General features: G+C 37.0%; 1 protein-coding gene across 2 annotated transcripts in view; it reads right to left on the reverse strand.

The window, feature by feature from the left end:
* Positions 1 to 15,488, reverse strand: part of Zpbp (zona pellucida binding protein) — a 104,787-nt gene that overhangs the window by 23,333 nt on the left and 65,966 nt on the right. For both annotated transcript variants that reach the window (XM_005359203.3, XM_026785222.1), the window contains one exon: positions 15,242 to 15,318. In XM_005359203.3, the coding sequence (XP_005359260.1) occupies positions 15,242 to 15,318 (77 nt within the window). The remainder of the gene's footprint in view (positions 1 to 15,241; positions 15,319 to 15,488) is intronic.

Raw genomic sequence — 15,488 nt, forward strand, 5'->3', positions numbered from 1 at the left:
TCCCATGTATTATTAGATCCATGTATGTCTCTCTTAGGGTCCTCATTTCTGTCCCGATTCTCTGGGATTGTGAACTGTAGGCTGGTTTTCTTTGTTTTATATCTAAAAGCCACTTAGACCCAGCAATACCACTTTGGATATATATCCAAAGGTTGCTCAATTGTACCAAGAGGACATGTATGTGCTCAACTATGTTCATAGCAGCACTGTTTGTCACAGCCAGAACATGGAAACAACCTAAGTGGCCCTCAACCAAACAATGAATAAGGAAAATGTGGTACATTTACACAATGGAGTACTACACAGCAGAAAAAATAATGACATCTTGAAATTTGCAGGCAAATGGATGGATCTAGAAAACATCATAGAGTGAGGTAACCCAGACCCAGAAACACAAATATCATATGTACTTACTCATATCTCAACTTTCTATTCAACCCTATGATCTAGGATGACATTATAAACTATAATCCCAGACAATGTACTCCAGAAACTACCTTATCACTCACTTATACCAAAAACTTTTTTAATAAGTGCCTTAGTAATATTTTGAAATCTAACTTCAGAAACCACCAAAATCATACATAAAACTACTGTAAAGACACAACCATGACAATTATGCATGGCCCTCATGCTTGTGCTATACTCTCCTTTTCTTAAGCAGTATCATATTAGCCACCATGCTTAAAGGTATACTAAAATATCTTTTTTTTTTTTTGGTTTTTGAGACAGGGTTTCTCTGTGGCTTTGGAGCCTGTCCTGGAACTAGCTCTTGTAGACCAGGCTGGTCTCGAAATCACAGAGATCTGCCTGCCTCTGCCTCCCGAGTGCCCGGCTTCTAAAATATCTTTTTAATAAGCTCTGATTCTGCTTCAAAGTAATTTGTCCTGAAATTCTTTTTTTTTACAATGAATTCAATAATCTTAAGCTCTGATTCTGCTTCCAAGTAATTTGTCCTGAAATTCTTTTTTTTTACAATGAATTCAATAATCTGAGCCCCCATCTTAGTAGCTGTCTCTAAAAAGAACTCCTTAGGCTGGTACGGAATAGTGTAGAGCTATCTCCTGCTCTCCCCCCACTACCACTGACAAGCTAGCATTCAACCATCAACCATGTTAATGCATCACAGTTGTATTTAAAAACACATTTTTTTCCTCAACTGATGGAAGAAAATGCACTTTAAGATGTTACCACATATCCATGACAAAAAAATTGAGAATAAAAATAATTAACAGAATCCAAAACATAGCAGTTCTAATGCCATCAGAGGGAATATTAAAAGACTGAAGCTTTTCTTCCATGATTAAGAAAAAGAAACCTGGTTTGATTCTTCTATTTAAAATAGTCTGGGGAAATCACCAGTACAACAAATAAGGAAATAGAACAATTCGATTTGGGAAGAAAACTTTAACATTATCTCTTGTTTGTAAATGAAATAATCTTATAAGCAACAAACCTAGAAGCCTCCACACCCCCATTAACTTGGGAAGCTAAAATAAATTCACGGGAGCCATAGGATGCATAATTTATAGGAAACAAAACAATTGGCTTACCGTATATTAAAAAAAGAAGTATGCCCAAGGGAAATTAAAGTCGTGATTCCACTTACAATAGCATCAAAAAGAAAGTTAGCCAAGAACATAAAGAACCTGTTCGCAGGAAATTATAAAATGTTGCTTAGGAATTAATTCTCCTGTGCAGTTCACTGTAGCAGGGACTTACATATCTGAAATGCCATCTGACTCCTAGATAGTGGCAGCTTGGCCCTCAAGCAAGGTGTTTTAATGCTTAGTGGACTTTGATAGCACACATTAAGATCTCAGAGCTATGCTTGCTTCCACACTTCACAACACACTTGCACTTGGGACATACTCCTTAGAACATTAGCCACCCAGTGAGATGATCTGTGGGGTCTCAAGGGCATGCACACAGACTATAAGCAATTATACTCACTAGAGGCTGGTGGTATGCAAGGAAGGGAAGCTACCAAGGATAGCAGCTCTGTTAAACAACTACACCAGCCTACACCATAGGAAAGACTCGTCTCCAAACTCCAATGATCCATCTGCTCTTTCAACCTGGAGGACAGTAACTCTAGGAAACCTAGATAAGCCACTTGAATTGGGATGAAGAGGATTGAGAGATGCTCAATGGTAAATAGCACTTGCTACACACTCAGTTCCATCAATTTACCTGCAAATTTCAAGACATCATTGATTTTTAACCACTGAGTAGTTGTACCACATTTTCTTTATTCATTCTTTGGTTGAGGGACATCCAGGTTGCTTCCAGGTTCTTGCTATTACAAATAATGCTGCTATGAGCAGAGCTGAGTAAAGGTCCTTGTGTTATGTGTGCATCCTTTGGGTATATGTCCAAAAGTGGTATTTCTGGGTCTTGAGGTAGATTGATTCCCAGTTTTCTGAGAAACTGCCATACCAATTTCCAAAGTGTTTGTACAAGATTGCACTCCTGCCAGCAATGAAGAAATGCTCCCCATATTCCAGCATAAGCTGTCATCAGTGTTTTTATCTTAGTTATTCTGAGAGGTGTAACATGGTATCTCAGAGTGATTTTGATTTGCATTTCCTTGATAGTTAAGGATGTTGAGCAAATCCTTAAGTGTCTTCCAGCCATTTCAAATTCATCTATTGAGAATTCCGTTTAGCCCTATAAATCATTTTAATTGGATTACTCAGACCCAGAAAGACAAACATCGTATGTACTCACTCTTAAGTGGATATTCGACATAAAGCAAAGGATAACCAGCCTACAGTCCACAACACCAGAGAAGCTAGAACACAAGGAGGACCCTGAGAGAGATATACATGGATTCCCCCTGGGAAGGGGAACTAGACAAGCTCTCCTGAGTACATTGGAAGCATGGGGGCGGTGAAAGGTAAGAGTGGAAAGAAGAAGGGGGGTGGAAAGAGAATATGAGGGGTCAGGATGGTCGAGTTGTGGTAAGGAAAGAGGGAGAGCAAGGAAAGAGATATCTTGACTGAGGGAGTCATTATGTGGTCAGCAAGAAACCTAGCACCAGGTAAATTCCCAGGAATCCACAAGAATGTCCCCAGCTAAGACTCCTAGCAATAATGGAGAGAGTGTCTGAACTGGCCCTCCCCTGTAACTAGATTGATGACTACCTTAATTGTAATCATAGAACGTTCTCCCAGCAATTGATGGAAGCAGATACAGAGATCCATATCTAAGCACTGGGCCAAGCTCCAAGAATCCAGTCAAAGAGAGGAAGGAGCGATAATATGAGCAAAAGAGTCAAGACTATGAAGGGGAAACTGACCCAAGCCAGTGGGAGCTCACTGACTCTGGAATAACAGCTGGGGAACCTGCATAGGTCTGAACTAGGCCCTCTAAACGTGGGTGATAGCTGTATGGCTTGGGCAGTTTGTGGGGCCACTGGTAGTGGAACCAGGATTTTATCCCTAGTGCATGAACTGTCTTTTTGGAGCCCATTTCCTATAGAGAGATACCTTGATCAGCCTAGATACAGTGGAGAGGGCCTTGGTCCTGCCTCAAGGTGATGCGACAGACCTTGAAGACTCTCTATGGGAGGCCTCACCTTCTTTAAGGAGTGGATGGGGGGGGTGGAGGGAAAGTAGAGATAGCAGGAGGAGGGGAAGAAGGGGGAACTGGAATTGGTATGTAAAATTAAAAAAAAAGACTGTTTTAAAAGAAAAGGGAAAAAAAAAACACTTGCTACTCTTAGAGAGAAGACCTGGATTCAGTTCCCAGAATCTACAGCACATACCATCAGTAACTCCAGTTCTGGGGATTCTGATACCCCTGAATTCTGTAGGCACCAGCACATACATACATGTAGCCAGAACACTCATACACATAAAATAAAAATAAATAAAATGAGTTTTTTTAATAGGGGAGGAAAGAAGGAGCCTTGACCATGACTGCCCTGGAGAGGTATGTCTAGGTCTCTAGCTGGAGGGCCCTGCACTCTAGACCCCAGACCCCAGAGACATATCCCGCAAACCACCAACCACCCAGTGAAGCCCCAGATACCTGGGAGCTGCATCCCCACATCCACAAACATCCCCCATTGTATCTATGACCACCAGAGAGACTTGGCCCTGACTGCCCCTGGAGAGGTGCGTGTCTAGGTTCCCATTTGGAGGGTTCTGCTCTCTAGGCCTTAGGCCCTGCAGGAACATCCTAAGTCCCACCCCTAACCACCAAACCCCATAGGCCCGAGCATCCTCCTCATACCTGCAACCTCTGACCACCAGAGCCTTCACCCTGACTGCACCTGGAGAGGAGACCCCAGAGTGGCATCAGCAATTACCAGAGCCACAGCCCTACCTGCACCAGGAGGAATAAAGACCACCTAAAGTCCTAGGACCTACCCGAACCAACTGGAGGACGAGAGACCCCCTGAAGCATAGGCCCCACCTGCACACCTTGGAGGAAGAGATAGGTAGGCACCAATGCAAGAATACATTCAACAACCTAAAGAGGAATATGGCAACAACATCTGAACCTAGTGGTCCTATAAAAGGAAGATCTGAACATAACCCAGAAGAAGATGAAAACATCCTTAAATATAATTTTATAAAGATGATAGAGATTCTTAACAAGTAAATGAAAAATTTCCTTAAAGAAAAAGAGGAAAAGAAACAAAAAATTAGAAAAAAATCAATAAATCCCTTAAAGAAAACAAAGAAAAAAGCAATCAAGCAGGTGAAGCAAACAATTCAAAGAGTTTAAAACTTAAAAACTGAAATAGAGACATTAAAGAAAACACAAACCATGGCAATTCTGGGAATGCAAAATCTGGGTAAATGAATAGGAACTACAGATGCAAGCATAACCAACAGATTACAAGAGATGAAAAAGAGAATCTCAGGAGCTGAAGCTACAGTAGACAAAATAGTCATTGGTCACAGAAAATGTTAAATACAACAAATTCTTAACACAAAACATCCAGGAAATCTTTAACATTATGAAAAGATCAAACCTGAGAATAATAGAGGTGGAAGAAGAAGAACTCCAGCTCAAAGGCACAGAAAATACATTCAACAAAACCATAGAAGAAAACTTTCCCAACCTAAAGAAGGTTATGCTTATGAAAGTACAAGTTTACAGAACGCCAAATAGGTTGGACCCCCAAAAATAAGTCCCCCTACTTCACCATTTAGTAATCAAAACACTAAACATACAGAATAATGAAAGAATATTGAGAGTTACCAAGGGGAAAAGGCCAAGTAACATATAAATGCAGACCTATCAGAATTATAGCCGACTTCTCAGTGGAAACAACAAAAGCCAGACGGTCCTGTAAAGATGTGCTATAGACACCAAGAGACTATGGATGGAAACCCAGACTACTCTACCCAGCAAATATTTCAATCACCATTGATGGAGAAAACAAGATATTGCATGACAAAATCAGATTTAAACAATACCTATCAATATATCTAGACATATAGAAAGTACTAGAAGGAAAACTCCAACCCAAGAAAGGTAGCTACACCTGCAAAAACACAGGTAATAATCCCCCACCAGCAAAACCCAAAAAAGAAAAAAACACACACAATACCATGAACAACAACAAAACCAAAAATAACAAGAACTAAAACTCACTGGTCAATAATATATCTTAATTTCAGTCTTAATTCACCTATAAAAAGACACAGGCTACTAGAATGGATATGAAAACAAGATCCATACTTCTGCTGTATACAAGAACCATACCTCAACTTCAAAGACGGCATTACCTCAGAGTAAATAGTTGGAAAAAGATAGCTACACTATGAGCTGGTGTACCTATCCTAATATATAACAGAATATACTTCAAACTAAAATTAGTCAAAAGAGATAAAGAAGGACATTTCATATTCATCACAGAAAAATTCCATCAAGATGAAGTCTCAATTCTGAACATCTATGCCCCAAATATAAGCACACCCACATTTGTAAAAGAAACATTACTAAGGCTTGAATCACACTTCAAACCCTCACACTAATAGTGGGAGACTTCAATACCCCACTCTCACCACTGGCCTCATGGAAACTTAACCACCAACCAGAGTACTTTCATAGAATTGTCCTGGGCCTTTTGCACATGTATTTCTGTTGTGTGGCTTGGTACTCTGTGGGAGTAGGGGCTGTCTCTGACTCTGTTACCTACTCTTGGGACACTTTCCTCCTGCTGGATTGCCTCTTCTAGCATTAAAAGGGGAGGAGGTACCTAGTCTTGCTGCAACTTGATATACCATGGCTGGCTGATATACATTGGAGGCCAGTACTTTTATGAAGGTAAGGAGAGGGAGTAGAAAGGAGATGGGAGGTTGGGGGAGAAAATGGGAGAAGAGGAGGTAGGGGAAACTGTAATCAACTGAGCAGGGGAAAATTAAATAATTTATTACTAAAATTGCATTATAAAAATATATTGCATGCATCCATAAAATTATCAATGAATATATAAAACTATATAAAAATAACTAAGTAAAGAGCTAAATATGATGACATACACTAGAAATTTCAGTACTCAGGAGGGATAGGCAGTACAACTGCCATAAATTAAAAGTCAGCTTTGACTACAGTGTGAGATTTTGTCTCAAACCACCAAAAACCAAACACCATCAACGAAACTACAAAAAAAAAAAAAAACTCTATCCCATCTCACTCAAGCCAGAAAAGGTATAATAAAGAAAACAAATGACAACAAAATTGGTGAGAATGATAAAATAAAAGCCTTTACATTATGGGTGAAATTTTTACTAGTTCAGCCACCATGGAAATATGCATGGAGGTTGTTCAAAAAGCTAAATCTAGAAACTACCTATGATCCTGCTATATTACTCCCATATAAACACCAAAAAATTTTAAGTCAGTCTCCCAACAAGCAATCTGAACATCCACATTTATAGAAGCACTATTAAAGATAATTGAGATATGAAACTTAGCTAGATATTCATCCACAAATGAATGGATAGAGACTCAGAAATGAAATTAATCTGGTGCCTAATGTTTGGATTATGAATTCATGAAAAAGTTGTTTGCCTGTGGCCCTGCAGTCACAGGGACAGGCCAGAGCTACAGATGGACATAGACACCGCCCTACTGGCCAGGTTTTCCTTTATCTCCTGGTGGGTTTTCCCTGATCCCCCTTCTCAGGCTGGTATCAAACTAGGTAATCATTTTGAAATCCAGTCATACTTTCACTGTTTTAGAAGCAACAATAAGCCTCATATTGTCAACATCATTGGTGGCAGATCTGGTGAGAAAATTGGGAATTCTTAAGGGAGGAATTACTTAGAAGGGAGTTTTTCCCATGTTAAAAAAAGGAAGACACAATTACAGTAGAGAAAGTCAGTTCTCTGTATGATTATATAATAAATGATTTAAAACTGGAACAAATAAATGAAGGGATAATCAATTTAACTGGGATTGACATACTGTTAATTATCATTTTGAATATTATTGTTGTCATCTTCATAATTCTTGGTTTATCTCATAAAAAGTTGTTTGGTTTGACTGCCAAGATACAGGTCTTAGAAAAACTTAATAAAATAGATCATATAGATATTCAGATCCTGACTGAGGAATTTAATAAAGAACCAATTTAAACACTGCATTATAAGGTTAAAGAGGAACAGCCTACAGTATTCAAACAACTAACATTAATATATCGAATACTCTTATACAAACAACTGCCAAATCATAGATATGTTCAAGGCTGTGCAAGAGTTAATGGACTCCTATGGAAATGATGGATTTAAGGTGATTCAAGGAAGTGATAGTCTCATTTTTCATGTACTAACCTTTTGTGGATCAAATGTTAAACGTGTGGCCAGTTTATAATAGAATTATCGCTAAAAACTGAATAGACTTAGTTAAATCTGTTTAGAGCCCGGTCCACAATTACAATGGAGTACCCGATTCAGGGAAGAGGCTAAGACTATTGAACAATAGAGTAAACCTAGAGCTGTGGAAATCTCACAAGATCAAGTTCTTGGAGAAGGAGATTATGCTACTGTAGAAGGGCAATCTTTATATGATGGCCATGCCCTGGCTTTATGTCATTCAGCAGCCTTAAATGCTTAAGACATAACTAAAGAATTTGGAAAGAAAATTGACTCATTTATTAAAGTCATAAGGGCCCAAAGGGAGCCTTCACAGATTTCTTACAGAGATTGGCTTCAGCAATAAATAAAACGATACAAAATTCAGAAGCTATACAAATAATAATTGAACCTCTGGATTTTGAAACTGCTAATCATCAATATAAAAGGATAATTAGGCTTTAAAGACAAGATCAGGACCCTTAAAGGAATGGATCTGAGATACAATGAATACTGTCTCTCATACCCATGATGATACTTGGATAACAGAGGTGATTTCCAGGGGTTTGAGGAAAAATTGAAATGTCAAGTGTTATAAACTGGCAAACAAGGTCACCTTAAAAAGAACTGTAAACAGGGCATTCCTAGAAACAATGTTTTTTTCTAAAAAATAATCCAAACAGAACACCCCTCCTTTCTGGATTAGGCAAAAGTTTTGGTAAAGGTAGGCACTAGATCAACAAGAGACATACAAAGGAATGCCATTGGGAAACTCCTTGAAGGAGCTCTTGCAGGCCCCTATGTCAAATCTGGTTCAGTTGTTTCTTGCCATCATAAAGAAAACTCCTTCCCAAATCTATTAAAGAACCTAATGCTTATTTTAAAAAAAAACATACTGTTCTGGTTAATAGAACAGCTATAGAAGAGAGAACAAAAAAAATGGTTTCTTTATGAGAAACCATAAAGCGAGTATTTTAGAAAACTTCTATAAATGCACAAAGACCAAATTTAAAAATACAAATAAATGACATTGTCATTGAAGGTCTGGTAGGCACAATAATTTCACCAGAATCTTTGCATCAAAATTGGCCTCTTCGGAAGGCAAATGTTTAGCTTTTAGGGATTGGAACTTTATCTCAAATGAAACAGAACACAGGATAGGTCGAATGTATAGGGCCAAAAGGACAAAGAGGAAAATTACAGTCATATACTGCTAACACAGAAATAAATTTGTGGAGACTTGATTTATTATAGCAATGGAATAATCAAATTAACAATCACTCAATCTTAGAAACAACCCATAAATTAACGTATGTTTCCGGGGAAAATATTAGAAAGCATTATAAAGAACTGTCACTGACCATTAAGGTTGTACAAGAATAGGGCACAACAGCTGCTGACTTTTTTTTTTTTTTTGAAAATCAGCAGCTTTTTGAAAAAAGGCACCAACAGCCCTTACTTTTAAAATTGTTGGCAGAACAACTTGTGTGGTTTAGGCAATGGCCTTTAACAACAGAGAAACTGCAGGATATAGAACAACTGTGTGGAGCAACTAAATGTTCGGCATATTGAAGAATCAACCAGCCCTTTGAATTTTTCTATATTTGTTAAAAAGAAATCTGGAAAAATGGAGAATGGCAATAGCTTTAGGAGGTATTAAGGTTGAGTTAGTCAAGGTGCTCTCTACAGTCTAGAAATCCTTTAATTTCTCAATTGCCTAAAGAATGGCCTCTTATATTTATTGATTTAAAAGATTGTTTTTTTACTATACCTTTACAAGAATAAGACAAAAGCAATTAGCCTTCACAGTGCCTACTTATAATAATTCTCAGCCTGCTTAGAGGTATCAGGGAAAGGTTCTCCCACAAGGACTGTTAAATAGCTGCACCATGTGCAATATTTTGTATGACAGCAATTGTAAATGATACTCAAGAAATTTCCTCAATCTATAGTTTACCATTACAAGGATGATATTTTATTATAAGATTCAAATGCAGATACTTTACAAAGAATGTTTGAAGAAGTAAAAAAAAAAATTTCCTTGTTGGGATTATTAATTGCTCTTGAAAAACATACAAAGAGGAGATTCTAATATCTATTTAGGCTATAAAATAGGTTTACAAAAATTAGACCCCAAAAGTTGCAAGTTAGGAGAGATCAAATGCAGACTCTTAATGACTTCCAAAGATTGTAAGGAGACATTTCAAATTTATGGCCTACTATTGGGAAAAATCTGATGAACTGAACAATTTAAACAAAACCTTAGATGGTGGCAAGGACTTAAACAGTCCCAGAAAATTATCAACTGAAGCTGAGAGACAATTGGCTTTGAAAGAAGAGAAATTACAGAAGGCACATATGGATCATGTGGATCAGAAGCTTAATTGCATTCTGGCCATATTACCTCCAAGTAGTCTCCTACTGGAATTTTAGTGCACAGCGAAGATATTATCTTAGAATGGAACTTCTTACCACATAAGCCAAGTAAAAATTTTGAAATATATATGGAAAAGGTCTGAGTTAATTCTAAAAGCAAAATTGAGACTTCGTCAATTAACAGGAATAGACCCAACAGAAATTATAGTACCTTTTAATAAAAAAATGAAATTGACAAATTATGGGCAGAAAGTGAACCCTGGAAGATAGCTTATAGTAATTGAGAGAGGTTAACAAGAAGCTAAATAAGAAGGTGAATCCAAAGACAAACATATAGGCATCCCCCTGAATATTAACCTTAATCAGGCGATGAAAGGAGACAGAGACAGAGACCCAAATTGGAGCACCGGACAGAAATCTCAAGGTCCAAATCAGGAGCAGAAGGAGGGGGAGCACGAGCAAGAAACTCAGGACCGCAAGGGGTACACCCACATTCTGAGACAATGGGGATGTTCTTTCGGGAATTCACCAAGGCCAGCTGGCCTGAGTCTGAAAAAGCATGGGATAAAACCGGACTTGCTGAATATAGCGGACAATGAGGACTACAGAGAACTCAAGAACAAGGGCAAGGGGTTTTTGATCCTACTGCACGTGCTGGCTTTGGGGGGGCCTGGGCGGTTTGGATGCTCAACTTACTAAACCTGGATGGAGGTGGGCGGTCCTTGGACTTCCCACAGGTCAGGGAACCCTGATGGCTCTTCAAGCTGATGAGGGAGAGGGACTTAATCGGGGGAGGGGGAGGGAAATGGGAGGTGGTGGCGGGGAGGAGGCAGAAATCCTCAATAAATAAATAAATTAAAAATAAAAAAAAATTCCAAAAGTAAGAAAATTCAACTTATAAAGAGAACTAGCCAAATCCTTCCATGCATTATATTCAAAACACCAATAACCAGAGCCCCTACATTCTATACTGATGCAAATATCAGAAAAGGCAGGTTACAAATCATAAAATTTCAGCAAACTGTCCAAATGTCACAATTATATGCTATTCTCATGGTACTAAGGGATTTAAAAAAAAACTCTCAACATTGTTACCAATTCACAATATGCAGAAAGAGTTGTTTTGCATATTGAAACCTCTAAATTTATACCAGATGAAACAGAATTGACTTCATTATTTATTCAATTACAAGATACAATCAAGAATAGGAATCCTCCCATAAACATAACACACATCCAATCCCATGCAGGACTGCAAGGTCCTCTATCACCAGGTAATACAAAAATCAACCAGCAATTGAATAGAAATGTGATGAAGGCCTCAGAATTTCATTTAAAAAAAATCATGTCAATAGCAAAAGTATAAAAAAGACCTTTCCATCATGTGGCAACATGCCAAGGAAAAATAAGAAAATATCCTACTTGTTCTTTATACAAACAAACACCACTACCTGCAGGAAGTAACCCTCATCCAGCCTCACAGACTACTCTAGGCAGGACTTGCGACAAACCCTGCATTTTCCTATTATGCAGAGACTGTACAACAAATGATAATGTTACCTCTCCCAGGACTTGACAATGAATCCAAATTTTCTTTTCAGTATGCCCTAAAGATGCTGTGACCCCCAAACAGCAGGAAATAAATTTGAGAATATGATGCCCACATTCTCAAGAGGTGGTGTGGGTGGTTTTTGGTCATTCAATAGATTATGAGTATTTGTCATTTTTTAGGGGAGTTGTTTATAATTTATTATTGGTTATGGTCAGGAGGAAAGTTGAAGAAAGGAGATTACATTCAGAGTTCTTTCTCTGAAAAAAAAGAGGAATACAAATACAATAAGATAAAAGAGTAGATTATTGAATCTACTTTTTAAAAGCAACTACTAGTTTTAAATATTTTATACTGGATTGGAATTTTGTATATTGTATACAAATTTGTATATTAATATAAATTTAGGATTACTTTTGTTAAAACATACTGTACATAATACGCTTCGAATCTTGTTCAAGGTATTGTACCTATACAGCTCATTTAACAATAATGCAAATTTCTACTTCTTGAAAGTTATTATTACCAACTGTTTAGGATAATAAGTAAATGTAGGTTAGTAATTAGTCACCTATTACAACTAAACTTGTAGTCATATTAGATATGTTTTCAAGGTCAAACAGAGATATATTATAAATAGACAGATCATTTGCACATACTTCAGAGATCTACCAAATATGACATTTAAGATATCTTAATAACATAGGTTCCTTTTTATGACAATGTGGCATATCTGCTCCTAGTAGCACCAGTCTACTTCAAAGAAGATGATGGGTACTGAAGAAACTCCACATAGAGCTTACTTACTTTGTGGCAAAAGTAAGTCATTGAGCAAGAAAAAGCCCTTACCTCAACTTCTGATAGTATTCTTTCCTAATTGGACAAGCAGGACACAAAAGAGAATGACTGCCAAAACTTGACATGACAAGGCAAGACAGCCCTTCAGAATATCCTGCTTCATAGAAAAGTCTGTCAAATATTCTAGGCCTTTAGGCTACAGATGAATGCCCCAACATTGCAGAGGAACTTTGGGTGACTCCCCCAGGCAGCCAGCTGTTTCTACATTCTCACATTTTTTTGGAAGTTGTTAGCTTGCATTTTCTGCTTACTCAGTTAACACTATTTCCTTCTTGGGTCTCTTGAGGTAGTTGAAGGCTACATAGTATAGTTTTCCTTTTTTATGAGACTCAGAAAAGAAATTCACCAAAGAAGTGTAAAGTGTATAAGTTTGAGAGATATCAAAAGATAGTTTTGGGTGGCAAAGCAAGTTATGATAGAAAGTAAATTAGGTACAAGTCTTTGGACTCACCAAGATATGATAGATAATGGAGTATTTTCTCTGAATTTGTCAAAGGAAAATAAACTAGACATTATTGATATACTTACTGCCTGTATATATTGTATATAGTTACTGTACTTATTGTATGTAGTTTTTTTTGTATTAGTTATAGCCTTCCTTTTTATTTTAGACCAAAAGGGGAAATATAGTGATATTTTATTTGTTTTAATAAATAAAGCTTGCCTAAATATCAGAATGCAAAGCAGCCATACTAGTCATCCACACAGGCCAGGCAGTAGAGGCACACATCTTTAATACCAGCAGCCACACTAGTTAGCCATAGAGGCTGGGTGGCAGTGGTACATGCCTTTAATCCCAGTACTAGAGAGGAATATAAGAAAGGAGGAGACAGGAGCTCAGGGTCTCAGTTTCAGTCTGAGTTTTGGTGAAGAGCAATATAATCTGAGGTTCAGTTTATCGCCCCTCTGATCTGAGCACTGGTAAGAGATGAGAGCTCTCGAGAGGCTTGGCTGCTTTTCTTCTCTAATCTTTCAGCTTGAAACGCAATATCTGTGTATGGGCTTTTATTATTCATGCTATAAAATATATAATATATATTAAATAAAACTAAGGAAGACAAATACATTTTTCCCACATGTTATACATAAACATATACACACATGAACACACAAATATATAATAAGTATTAAAGGATCATTTGGGAGGAAGGGGTATAAGTCAAAAATAGAGATGTCACGTGTTGTTTCATAAGTTAACCTAACTTTATATACATAAACTATAACATCAGCATAAGCCTTCAACCATCTATTTATAAATAATCTTGAATAAAGCTTTGTGAGATTTTTTTTAATAGAGAAAATTTAAAAACAGAGGATAGAAGAATGAGTTCTAGGATTCAGGATGCAGTGAGAGTGTCATGGGGACATAAATATGGTTATAAAAAGACATCAAGCCGGGCAGTGGTGGCACACGCCTTTAATCCCAGCACTCGGAAGGCAGAGGCAGGTGCATCTTTGTGAGTTCAAGGCTAACCTGGTCTACAAGAACTAGTTCTAGGACAGGCTCCAAAGTTACAGAGAAACCCTGTCTCAAGAAAACAAAACAAAACAGAAATCAAAGATCCAGTTTGAAGCTGTTCTTTGTTTTTACTATAGTGGTGGATATATGACACTACCCTAAACTGTAACTGTATATAGTCTGTCACACAGAAATGGATATAAATAAATGTGAAAAGACAGATAAATCATGAGATTACACCACTATCAATATCCATAAATTATGACATTATACTGTATATCTATACCCTACTGTTCTTGTAAAGATAAACTTTAAGCTATAACCACATCCACAGGTTTACACTAAAATGCTCGAAAAATTGATGCTGAATTGTACTAGGGGTTTTAAAATATGACTACAAATCCTATAACACACACTGCATAGAACAATCGATGAGCAAAAAAGAAAGAAAGAAAAATCCTTCATAAGATTCTGACAAATATAATACTGATGTGTTTGTTAAACATACTAGTCAAAATTTAAGTCATTCATAGTAAAATCCAGTCAATTTTAAAGTAGAAGAGAACATCATTCTACTAAAAAGAAAATGTACAGCTGCTATAAGACTTGACTGCTGAAGACTAAATGCTTTAAGTCTAGAGACAAAACATCTCCAGTCTCATCAGGTCTGTTCATCTTTGTACTGACTCTAGCCATTCAGATTAGTTCAGCTAAATGAGTAAAGACTTAAGAGAAACATGTAACACTCTACCTGTGGACAATATGATGATTGCACAAAAATACTAAATATCTATGAAATAACTATTCTAACAAGTGAGTAGCAAAATAGCACTATATAAGGCCAATATGTAAACATCTATGGAAACTGAAACAACTGGAAGAATTACAGCCATGATTTCTCCTTAATATAAACTAGCCATATGAAATAAGGCCAAATAAATGAAAAACTACTCTTTAGATAACCAGTTACACAATATTAAATATAAAGTAATCTGTCAAATTTCAATTATATTGATTTCTTATTTTGTAGTGGGTGAAGTATTACTTCATTGTTGGAAGCCCTTACTGTGGGCCTCAATATAGTTTACAAATAGCTAAAACAAAGACTAATTATGATGAATCTTTAAACACTGGGCATTTCCACTCAATTTTTTTCTTCGTTTCCCCCATATCATAACATACCTTAGATAATCTTTTGGAAGATTCACAATTATGGTCTGTACATGGCTTGGGTCCTTTTTCAGTGTCTATAGGTGAAACTGAGAAAATATATTATATTTTATATTTGTTCTGATATATTATACCAAGCTACTTAAATTTTGAAAAATAAAATATCACTTGTCAACTACATCTCTCCCAGGATAAAAGGCTGGATTTTCTAATGCTAAGTATTTCAGCAAAATCCTTTTTTTTTTTTTTTTTTTTTTTT

Source organism: Microtus ochrogaster, linkage group LG1 (assembly GCF_000317375.1).
Source record: "Microtus ochrogaster isolate Prairie Vole_2 linkage group LG1, MicOch1.0, whole genome shotgun sequence".
NCBI lineage: Eukaryota > Metazoa > Chordata > Mammalia > Rodentia > Cricetidae > Microtus > Microtus ochrogaster.